At 42.1% G+C, this 12,526-nt stretch overlaps 1 protein-coding gene across 1 annotated transcript in view; it reads left to right on the top strand.

The window, feature by feature from the left end:
- WDR81 (WD repeat domain 81) overlaps positions 1 to 7,508 on the top strand; it is a 46,369-nt gene extending 38,861 nt beyond the window's left edge. The window contains exons 9-11 of the mRNA XM_075263593.1: positions 419 to 564; positions 3,478 to 3,657; positions 6,697 to 7,508. Coding sequence (XP_075119694.1) covers positions 419 to 564; positions 3,478 to 3,657; positions 6,697 to 7,023 — 653 coding nt within the window. The 3' untranslated portion in view covers positions 7,024 to 7,508. The remainder of the gene's footprint in view (positions 1 to 418; positions 565 to 3,477; positions 3,658 to 6,696) is intronic.
- The last annotated feature ends 5,018 nt before the right edge of the window (positions 7,509 to 12,526 follow it).

The following is a 12,526-nucleotide window of genomic DNA, read 5'->3' as shown; positions in this document are numbered from 1 at the left end:
TGTGCGGGCCGCACAAAATTGTTCGGGGGGCTGCGAGTTTGAGACCCCTGATTTAAGCTGACCATACTGTAAGATGAACAGTCGGCACTTTGACAATGAGGATAGTCCTCCACATGCTGAAATTCAACATGCCCAATCTTTCAAGTGTTTGCAGTAGCAAAACACCTTGCTACTAAAATAAATCCTGCATGACTTATTTCAGAGTATTCAAGCATCTCTTGTAACTAGGTCATCTGTGTGCAGTAAATTGGAGAAGAAAACCGTATTATATGAACACGTGTGTGTGTGTGTGTGTGTGTGTGTGCGATATATATATATATATATATATATATATATATATATATATATATATATATATAATTAGTATTCAGTTGTGATCCTTCAAAAACATCATTGGCCTATTAAATGTTGTTGACAGGTAAAACTATCCGCACCTATGAGGCTGGAGACACTAAAGTTCCCATAACCGCAGTGGCCACAATGCCGCCGCCTTACTGCAGCATGATATTTGGAAGCTCTGATTCTGTTCTGCGTTTCATTGATCCTCGGAAGCCAGGACTTCAGGTACTGATGTGTGTGTGGTTTTATTTTGCCTATTATGATCATTGTCTTCAGACGTTACACTTTATACTCCTCTCAACAAATATGCTCCAGTGCTTTAATAGCTAAGAATCTATGACCTTTTTTTTTGTGGCCTAAAAAGTTGCAAACCTTTGTGACTCTTTAAATGCTATGTGACAAATATTGTCAGAAGTGCGGTTATTGATGGCGTCCTCGCCACTTTCCGAAAAGTTGCCGTGATGAGGGTCTACTGTAGGCAGGTCCATCAGCCCTGTCAGATTCGTCATAAACGTATTCTGATGGCCAGTGTGGCTCCCAATGTGGTCCGGCGGAGGCTGCGCCTGATCTTTGATGAGGCCTTGTCCTAAATCCGATTAAAGCCAGCATACAATAAGCTAGTCCAGATGATTTTCCCCCCCAATATTTCCCACACTGGATATCTGCCGTGTTTTTTTTTTTTTTATAAAAAAAGGGATATGTCCATCTACAAAGAGACTCTGTGAGTAGTCCATCCTGGACCTGTGTAGTCCATAAGCTCGTCCATCTGTCCTTGTCTTCAGCACAGTGCCATTCAAGTCTATGGGGCAAGGCACACAACCATTTTTGTTTATGGACCTCTGTGTTGTTCCATTTTGTATACATTATGTCTTTACTGAAGCTTATGAGGTTAGTAAAGTGAGAATGAAGCCGGTGCTATATACAGACATACTGATACAGCGGAGATGTCCCTTCATTGAACAAAACAGACAGAACACAGATGTGTGCATGAAGCTTAAGGTAGATTGCATAGGAACAGATGGATGAGTGACTTTGGAATGACACATTATATGGCTTATGTGGATCCATGTATATACATAACCACATACATGGGTGTGCATAGGAGCTGTAGACTGGAAATTGCAAATAGTATTAATGAAAACTTACCGCACTTTAGTGCCTCTTCACATATTACTTCTTATAAAGGCTCCGCATATGGGGAGACCAGGCCGAGGATGTGTGTGACCTTTGGCATGTCTCATAAGTTAAATGCATCTTCTTTTGGGGGCCTGCACTGGCATAAATAATAATGGCCTCACTCCTGCCATGACACTCGCCTCACCCCCTTTCAGCAAAGTGGCGAGGATGGCATAAAAATGCCCCTTATAACTAAAGTGGGATAAGGCCTTAATAAAAGTGCCCCAAGCGTCTGCTGTAAATTGGTGGCTCTGCAGTGTAGCCTAAGCTATGCGGCCAAACCTTGATCGGTCACAGCCTTCCTGTCTGTCTTACTGAATATTTCTATTTCCCATGAAATTCAGAAAAATGTTTTATCATAATTTTGCATTGTGATGTTCCTCAGTTATTCCTCTGCATATTTGTAAGTACATTGACAACTGGCTCCTACCGTTCTCCTTGTAATGGGACATTGATATTGCCGGCAGGAGAGTATGTAGAGACCCCGACCTAACTGGGAACGCGGTCGGGGATAACAGAGGGTTATAAGGAAAGCTCCTTAGTACTATGAATAGTACAGCGATTTAATAAGGCCCACTTCTGACCTGGGATTAGATTCTCTTCCACAGAAGACAGATCATACATGTACACATACATGGGTAGGATTAAATGGTTTACAGTTTAATAAACTGCAATTACCACAAACTACCGTATATACTCAAGTATAAGCTGACTTTTTCAGCACATTTTTCATGCTGAAAAATCTCTCCTCAGCTTATACACGAGCCAGGGTCCATGGAGCACAGAAAACCGGAAGGGGGAGGTCCTTTAGGGCTACTGCTCTGTGATTGGCTTGTCATGAGGTCATGTGACTGATGTCGTCATAGGTCCTGTAGCCACTGGTATGTAACATCTGCAGATAAGGTTGAGTCTAAATCAGTGGCGTAACTAGGAATGGCGGGGCCCCGTGGCGAACTTTTGACATGGGGAAGGGGGGCCCCCTCCCCAAACCGACGCCGAAGACCTCGACCGACCCCCCCCCCCCTCCTCCTCCGTACTCTATTATGTCCCTTAGTAAGCCCTGCACACAGTATTATGTCCATTAGTGGCCCCTGCACACAGTATTATCCCAATAGTGTCCCCTGCACACCCAGTATTAACCCCTATAGTGTTCAATGCACACAGTATTATCCCCCATAGTGTCCCCATATGTCCCACTGTGGACACCTATAAACATTTATTATACTCTGGGGTCTGAAAAGACCCCAGAGTATAATAATCGGAGACCCGGGGGAATAAAAAACATTAAAAGAACAGAAACAGTTGCTTACCTGTCCCCCGGCTCCTAGGCTGTCGGCTGCCGCTCTTGTCCTGCTTTAATGAAGTCGGACGTCACATGACCTGGGAAGCAGGCCTAGGTCATGTGACGTCAGACATGAATGACGGAGGCCTGGCAGGATCGTGGAGAGGTAAGTAACAGTATTTTTTATGTTCCCTTACCTCTCCCAGTCCACTGGTCATCACATACTTGGGGGGGGGATGCTGCACATGGAGTTACTAAGCTGCAATGCACATGACCAGACTTTTTATCTGCAATGGTGGATTCTGCCCCCCCCCCCCCAGCTTATACTCAAGTCCAATAAGTTTTCAGGGGTTTTTTTTTTGTGGTAAAATTAGGGGTCTCGGCTTATATTCGGGTCGGCTTATACTTGAGTATATACGGTAACTATTCTTTGGATTAAAACCTCCATACAATATAAGATCTATATGGTACATATGTGTTTTCATCTGAAAAACAAAACGCTGCAAAAAAGTGATTCAACCACATTGTATACACACAGCATGACAGACGGAGACCAGCGTGGTGAACATATGGGATCTATACACAGTTTTCCAGATTTTGTAATATTATTCATGTTTCGAATATATAGGATTTATTTTCGTGTCTTAACACTAATTATGTATTATTTTTGCACCTCTTAGCATGAATTTAAGCTGGCTAGCAATGTGAATGCAGGCCTTATCCGCTACCTGGCCGTCAGCCCAAATGGACGCAGTGTAGTTGCAGGTTATTCCTCTGGATTCATTATCCTATTGGACACCAGGACTGGTCTGGTACTACGAGGGTGGCCGGCTCATGAAGGAGACATCCTGCAGATGAAGGTATTAGAAGCCATTCCTGTACTCTTCTTGTATTTCCTGTGATTATATGGATTTCTTTACACTTCATTCATTGTATAATCTGAATTTACACTTTTCTATTCTACTTCTTTATAACTGTATATCAACCCATAAGTTTTCAGGGTGTCTGCTTGTAGTCATTGAATACGCACAAAGACCATCATTTCCTACTTCTGAAGGATGAAAACCTGTGCCGGTCATGTGCTTGGATCACTGCCGGTATCGTTGCTGTCTTGTTGCTCAGGATTGGCCTGTAAGCCCCCCCCCCCCCCGTAGGAGCCATTTAAGCCAGATATTTTGGGCGAAACCACCATCTATAACCTCTTTTTGTCTTGTCTAATCTCAGATGATGTTTAAGGGCAAAAATGCCCTTAGTTTATTAAAGCCAACATCTGGAAAAGGCTAAAATTCCCATTAAGTATCTATTGTTTAAAATCGTTCCACTCCAGTATTGCCCACCTGACTCATTGGGGCAGATTTACAGGTCTTATACGTGAGAAAACAGGTGTGCAAGGCATAATGAACCTCACAAATCATTTGCTTAGATTGGATTTTGTGCACAAAATGTGTGACTTTCTGTTTTACACTGTCTTGCCCCATTTAAGAAAGTGGCAAAAGCAAAGTAAAATTGATGCAAACTACAAAATTGGCGTAGATTTTAGTGCAGGTGCGCTTGACTTAGGAGGAGGTGGTATGCATTGCTGCAGGGAATATGAAGAATGGCGTTGAAAACCCAGTGGCCTAATAACTATAATGGAGTCACTCAGTTTCCTTGCTTAGTCAGACATGACCACACAAATTGGCTTTAAGGCTAAAGCCACACATTGCGGCTTTTTTTTTTTTTTTTTTTTTTTTTAATCAGGTTTTTTTGAGCCAAAGCCAGGAGTGGATTGCGCAGATGGAAGAAGTGTAAGAACTTCCTATATATTTCCCATTACTTTTTGGCATAAAAAATGCAAACAAATCTGTAACAAAAAGCTACGTTTCCGCAACGTCTGGCCTCCTCCAAAAGGCTCTTTTTAATTTCAGTGATCCTGGTGATTATCACACACTGCAGAAGGTCAGTAATTACACTTGTTTTCAGACACTAGTGACATAAAACATCAACCAAACCGTATTCCGTGAGTCAAATAAACCCACCCGACAAACATAGACCATGGCCCAGATTTACTACTGTGATTACTAGACACTGGCATAAATGTGGCAAATCTTTGGATCCACAAGTCACACTTGTGGTCCATCCAGTTTGGGCTAAAGTTTTTTGACTTGCTAGACCAATGGGCATGGCTTTTTGGGGAAAAAAAAATGGCTTGAACGGCACCAAGATGCACCAAAACTGTGCTGCAAAATTTTGTAAGTCAACTAAAAGGTGGTATAAAGGTAAACCAGATACATCAGCCAATATCCGCCACTGTGATAAATCTGGCGGATTATCAGATCATGTAAACTTGCATTGTCTGACTATTAGTAAATCTGGGCCTGTGAGTGTCCAACTAGTGTACAAATGTCTCAGCAACAATCTTACCACTAATAAATATAATAAAAGATATCATTTTATTATTATGGATGACCATGGAACCAAATGGCCACTGTCAGGCCCACCTTGACTATATTTGGTCCCTGTTGATCTATATAATGCGGTTCTACTAACCAGTCCTTATGTGGATTGTATCAAGCAGTTTGTTTAAATAAGAAAGACGAGTGTCCAAGTGTCTTACCCAAGCCCCAGTAATGAGTAACCCTTCTTTATATTTACCTGCCCCAGTGCACGCTGTGATAGTTTGTTTAACCTCTTCTGAGTCAAGGTGAAATAATGTTCATCATAACTTGTTTATTATTGTAAGGAGACGGCAACTATATCCATCCCTGGAAACTTGGATAGGGGACAATTTGCTGCACACCTTATTGCTAAGTTGTTGAGATGATATACTATATAGATATATAATATATAAATTTCCTATTGTGACTCTCAGACCTAGGCCTGCACGTGTGTCATCAGCGGACATGGACATTACCTTTCAGCAGAGATTTGATATTTGGTTTGTGACTCCTTATTCCAACACCTCTTTATTTCCCAATTATAGTGTTGGATGGGAATGTGTAATACCCCTTTACAAGCAATAGCAGATCTTTTCCCATTCAAGGGGTAACACAGTGCATATTACACTTTGGGGAAATGCAAATCTACCTCCAGACAGAGGCTGCAAATATCAGTCATGACTATAGGAAACATTGAGCATCTATTCCAAGTAGTCGAAGGCTTTGCTACTGGCTGTAGGCAAATAAATCAGGTCTGCCCCAGATTTACTTGCAGGATGATTTACATATCCATAAAAAGATTTCTGTATTTCTTCCTCCATTTGTAAATACCAAGGTATGTTTAAGCTCTTATTAACCCCTACCAGAGATCCTCCATAATAGTACAGTGGATGTCAGGGCTCTTAAATATGGCGGCAGATGCCACAATTGTGGGATCTCTGCAGTTTTACAACCTGTAGGTAATGCCCACAATCAGTCACATCTGATCGCAGATCTTAAGGACTACAGTGGCTTCCAATCCCCCACATGAACACCCCTATCCAACCCCCATTCCCATCCACACTCTGGTGGCTTTCATCCTCCACCATGTCTCCTGTCCAGTTGTTAGGAATGTCGGGGTCTCTCTAAAGCAGGGATAGGGAACCTTCAGCTCGCCAGCTGCTGTGAAACTACAACTCCCAGCATGCTCCATTCACTTCCATGGGAGTTCCAAGAACAGCAGAGCAAGTATGCATGCTGGGAGTTGTAGTTTTGCAACAGCTGGAGAGCCGTACGTTCCCTACCCCTGCTCTAAAGGCTCCCAATCTAGTCTTCGCAATATATAAGACTATGGCTCTACCGGTGCATAGAAAAAAAAATTGCAGCATGTGCCATTTCAGTCTGTGTTGTAGAAGACTCAAATTTGGAGACTATTAAAAGATGTTTGGACCTTACAGATGTGATTTTGCTGTCCAGTTCACTGTCTAAATCTCTGTCCTACAGGCTGCAGATGGAAACCTCATCGTGAGCTCCTCATCTGACCATTCCCTCACTGTCTGGAAGGAGCTGGAGCAGAAGCCTCTACATCAGTTCAAGTCCAATTCTGACCCCATTCATGCTCTTGATCTGTACGGCAGCGAGATAATAACCGGGACCGTGGCAAATAAAATCGGCATCTACTCTCTCCTCGATTCCTCTGCACAGCCGAACAGCACGACCAAACTAAGTTCGGAAAATTTCAAAGGAACCTTAACCAACCTGGCTGTCTTACCAACCAAGCGACTACTTCTCCTGGGCTCCGACAATGGGATAGTCCGGCTTCTGGCATGATGGACAATAACAGTTTGGGAAACCTCAGAAACAACAATTCTTGATATTAGAAAATTTTCTTCAAAAAGCCATAGACCTGTTACCTTCTAGTGTTCATAGCAAGACAAGCAAGCGTTCTGTTAGCCCATGAAGTATTATACAGATGGTGCTGCTCGCATTAAGGAGATTGCATATTCCTCCTGGTCCCATACTATTTATTTTATTACTTATGGAAATTATTATTGTACAACCACATCAACCTATGTGGGATATCGTAACGCTGCCTACACTAATATAGACTCCATGCTGATACTTTTCTACTTTACAGGGCGGCATCGTGTGCAAGAATTTAAGCCGATGCTCCCAAATGTGTTTAATTTGCACCTTAAATTTTTCCCTATGAAATATTCAGGATGTGGTCTGTAGATGAAGGTGGTTATAGGTGGCGGATTTAAGTAGCATCAATGCTGTGTATTAAGGATACAACTATATGCTTACACATCAACAGCACAAAACTGAACAAACTTCAGTTTTAGGACCGATCATAAAATGTTAAATGTCCTACAAACAAAAATTCTGCCTATAGAAACCACCGCTGACATTTCATTTCTTAAACTGAACAACCAGACCACATGTCTTTTAGGTAGTTTTGATAAATCATGTGTTTCTGGTTGAAGGCACTTTACCTAAAATATAGAAGTAATTACATAACCTTATTTTATTTTTATTTTTTTTGTTTAGGGATTGTCCAGAATTAGGAAAACTTGGCTGCTTTCTTTCAGAATGTCGTGTGTTCATAGGTCGTTTCTGGTTTTGCTCCATTGAAATAAGTAGACCTGAGCTCTAATACTAGACCCATGGCTAGATATGGTGCCATATCTAGAAGAAGGCATCCATGTTTTTCTAATGCTGGTTAACTTGAAGTGAGATGGTGGTCTTTGGTAGTGGGAGCACATGGAGCAGAACAAGTCTGTGGCTTCACTCTCAATAGAACTCTTTGGATCCAAGATGGCCGTAGATAGCTTGCTGATGATAAGACGTTGCACTACCATGGCTTCTGTTTGATAATTTGATGTAAAGGTAGTCTACCAGAACCCAGCCGATCAACCCATGCCTGTATGTAGGTTAGGGTCACCTGAACCAGACCATCTTTTTGCTTGTGAACTAGTGCCGCCATTGCAATATGCAAAAAGAGAGGTAAGCGGCAGCCACATCATTGGCCCAAAGAGCTCATTTACATATTGATAATCAGTGGTTTAGTGAATCAGTACCTCTATCAGGCTCACAAAGGGTTTTTGTGTAGATTTTACAATATAAAATCCACAATCCATATTCTTCTAAAGGCTTGTGCAGGCATATTCTTCAACCTGATATATGTGACTATATGCTGGGTGGACAAGCATCTGACACCAAGTGAATATCAGGTATGGATCCTATAAGTTAGAGTAGGACCCGTGTATAATATTCACTATACACTAGACAACACAGCTGCTGTCCCACTCTGTGTGTAGTCTTCATACCTGGAATGTATGCCAGCAAAACCACTTTAGGCCAGGGCCCCACATGACGGAAACGTCACTGATAGAAATGAGTGAATAATATTCGAAACGGCCGTTTCGAATACCTTCGCTCCATAGGAATGAATGTACGCATCTGGCCGCTCCCATTCATTCCTATGGGTGCGTGGTATTTGAAACAGCCGTTTTGAATAGTATTCACTCATCTCTAGTCCCTGAGAAAAAACCTGAAGGGTTTTTTTTTTTTTTTTTTAACCGTTCCTGGATAGTGGATGGGATTCTAGAGAATCCCATCCACACACTGCGGAAAAATACTCACACCAGACACACTACGATTTCCAAAATTCACCCTATGGATTTTCCAGCACTTTCCCTATAGGTATAATGATGGCAGAAGCCTACAGAGAAAACCTTAGTTTTTATTATGTGACAAGTTCTATGGTAAAAACTGTGCTGTGTTGCTGCTGTGGTTTTTCCTGTAACAATCTTCCACCCTGTTTTTTTTCTTCTGGCCGTGGGTCCTTAGCCTTAAGATGCATCACTGCTCTGCTGACAACAGAGGTCATGGGCCTGGTGTGTACAGACCTTAAATGCCCTACGCATTAGATTCTCATCAGCAAAATGTGGTCCATTTTGTGGGGCCAGCCAACTCTACGGATGTATGAGGAAAGTAGAATTTCGACACCCTATCCTTTTGGTCTTCTCTGTCCTCCTGCATTCTCAGCTGAACTGGGTTTGCACTTGTATTGGGGAGTCGGGAGGAATAACTGAATAGATGCTGACGTCTATTGTAGGTGTACGAGCACCTTATACTTTTTAGCCATTTTTATTTTTTATGGGTCATTTGGTACATTTCTAAACTGCATCAGCTGCAACTGTGTGAACTTGGCCTTGTAGAAATAACAGATCTATCTAGTAATGCTATTTTAGGGAGTTGCAGTCTATGGGATTGATCACTGTACATTATGTATAATACCACCCAATCACATGGACTGATGAATAAGGATTCCACCTTCATATTCCACCATGCCATAAGAGAACTATTAGACACCTCCTGCTTTTTAATGCAGTATCCCTTTATATGCACTCTCCTGAATTATAATATGTATATATTGTTTGGAAATGCAAGCCTGAGCATCTCAGGAAATATATATATATGTGTACTATCCTCGGGCTGCATGGACTTTGCTCACAACCTACGGCTCTATATGTTTGTTTGTTTTTTTTTTTGTTTTTTTTTAATTTTTTTTTTTTTTTCCTCCATGTATGCACTCCGCTTACAACACACATTGCGCTTGGCAATGTCGCCAGAGGAAGCAAGTGGGTTGTGGGTTGTGAAGCAAGTGGCGATGTCCATATACAAGTCATGTCACAAGACCTGTTCTTGTTTGTATATACTGTAAGATTAGTTTTTCAGTAACAGGATAAACTGGATTTTTTTTTTTTTTTTTTTTTTCTTAAACTTGCAGTAGCAAAGAGACTTACAGAGGTTGGAGTCATTCCAAGCAAAGCCTCAGAAATTGACTAATCTTATCTTATAATGTATATTGCTTGAGGGGATGACTATAGATACCCGGCGTTATCCCGGTGACTGACAGAACACCTCATTGCATTGCGATACAAATGGCAATTACCATGAACTAGAAGACTGTTCTTTTCTCCTGTATGAAAGAAGCAAGAGTCAAAAGTGATATATTAGATTTCTATTAAAGTTCATGATTCTAGCAATAACCCTGCTTGTATAAAATCTTTCATCTGTACATTAGTATTCTTGTTTCTATGCATTTATAGTTCGTGTCAAGCTGTCTGCCTTTATCTCCCAACAACAATGGAACGAAGCAGTCTTTGAGTCTGAAAGAGAAAACGCCATCGATGCCTCAGAACAACATTTCATGTCTTATACATAGAACCAGTGTGCATAAAAAGTTGAAAAACTTAGTTCTGTACATTATTTAGTTGTGGTGTTCTTGCTGTAGGTTACAGCATTATATGTATTATAGTCTAGAGCTGAATTCATAATTCTGCAAAATATCAGATGAGAGAATCCTTTATCTGCAATAGGTGGAGGCTATACTTCTCAGAATGAATACAGGGAGAGCTCCATATGGTCTTAATATTTGTCAGTCGTAGCTTGCTGCCTAACCCTGGCCTCTGACTGGTTCTGTCCTGGGGTCCTGGCAGTAGCTGCTGGCGATGACCAAAAGACATCGGCAAGGAATTTGTATGTTCTCCCCATGTTTGCGTGGGTTTCTTATAGGTACACCGGATTGTGATCTCTTTATGGGACCATGAATGCCCATATACCATACCTCTAAATCCATTAGGCCTATGTTTCAATTACTGTCCACAATAGTAATGAGAGCCCAGTAATGCCAAGAATTTCATAAAAACCGGCGAGGGACTATACCCATAGATGAGGAAAGGAAATCCAAGGAAAGGGTGCGCTCCTTTTACATAATTATCTCTTGTTGCAATAGGGCAAATAAACCCCTTAGTTTTCTTCCAAACCCAATCAAGGGTGAGATGTGCACATCTGGCCAAATGGGCTCAGGCGGGGGTCCCATCCATCTTGGGTTACCGGCCGTCGGATTGACAGGCCGTTTAAACTGGAGAATATACAACTGGAACCTATAGTTCCTAAAAGCCCAGGCAATGTGTGCTTCCTCATGACCAAGTGATTCAACGCGTCAAGGGATATGAACAATACAAGCTTTATTAAAATATCGTGTTTCGGGGTATATGACGAAGAGGTATGTTCTTTTGAACGTTCAAATACCCCAAAACACATTATCACTTTAATAAAGCTTGAATTGTTCATATCCCTTGACATATTGAATCGATTGGTCATGAGTAGGGTTGAGCTGATCTTGAGATTTCAAGATCGATTTTAAAATCCGATTTCCGATCATTTTCGAGCCGATCTCGATCCCGATCGTGAAATTTGCTCGATCGTCGATCGGAATCCGATCTTTTCCGATCCTCAACCCTAGTCAATGCTTCTCTATGGGAAAAGTCACTTTTGGGGTTGAGCCGATCTTGAGATAACCTCCGATCTCGATCCCACTGGAAAATATCAGGTCGGAATTCCGATTGCAATCATGAAATATACTCGATCGCCGATCGGAATCCGATCTTTTACGATTCCGATCGCTCAACCCTAGTCATGAGGAAGCACACATTGCCTGAGCTTTTAGGAACTATAGGTTCCAGTTATATATTCACCAATATACCCATAGACATATAGCCACCAGACTCTCTTAGGACTGACCCTACACACCAGCCACGCGTTTTGGCTGCACCTTCGTCCGTGGTGATCGCTTTTCTCTAACATCCGCTGTTCCTGAGTAATCAGTGCTGTTCAATTTTGTGCTTAGGATACTAAATAGACTAGCTACTATCAAGTGGGTGGTCCTAGCCTTGAACTTAACGCATGACAATGCAGAGCCTAATTAGCATATTGGGTGCTGAAACTAACAACACTAATTGCTCAGTAATGGTAGAGACTACAGAAAAAATTCCAAGTAGACCTGAATCATTGGAATGGTGAAGGTGAGAAATTTGAACCTACCTTTGTAGTCTTTACTAGAGATGAGCGAACAGTAAAATGTTCGAGGTTCGATATTCGTTTTGAGTAGCCCCTCAATATTCGACTACTCGAACCGAATATAGTCTATGGGGGGAAAATGCTCGTTTCAGGGGTAGGCAACGTTCGATCAAATTATACCTACCAAGTCCACGAGTGAGGGTCGGGCTGGATCCTCTGAGAAGTCTTCTCCGTGCAGCGTCCCCGCGGCATCTTCTGGCTCTTCATTCACTCTGCCAGGCATCAGGCCTGGGCAGAGCCGACTGCGCATGCCCGCACTACAAGTTGGCTCTGCCCAGGCCCGATGCCTGGCAGAGTGAATGAAGAGCCGTAAGACGCCGCGGGGAAGCTGCACGGAGAAGACTTCTAAAGGTAGGAGAAGAACCAGCGTTGATTGACCGACTGTATAGCATTCGGCCAATCA

This window comes from Leptodactylus fuscus, chromosome 2 (genome assembly GCF_031893055.1).
Source record: "Leptodactylus fuscus isolate aLepFus1 chromosome 2, aLepFus1.hap2, whole genome shotgun sequence".
NCBI lineage: Eukaryota > Metazoa > Chordata > Amphibia > Anura > Leptodactylidae > Leptodactylus > Leptodactylus fuscus.
This window is presented reverse-complemented; position numbering and strand designations above follow the sequence as displayed.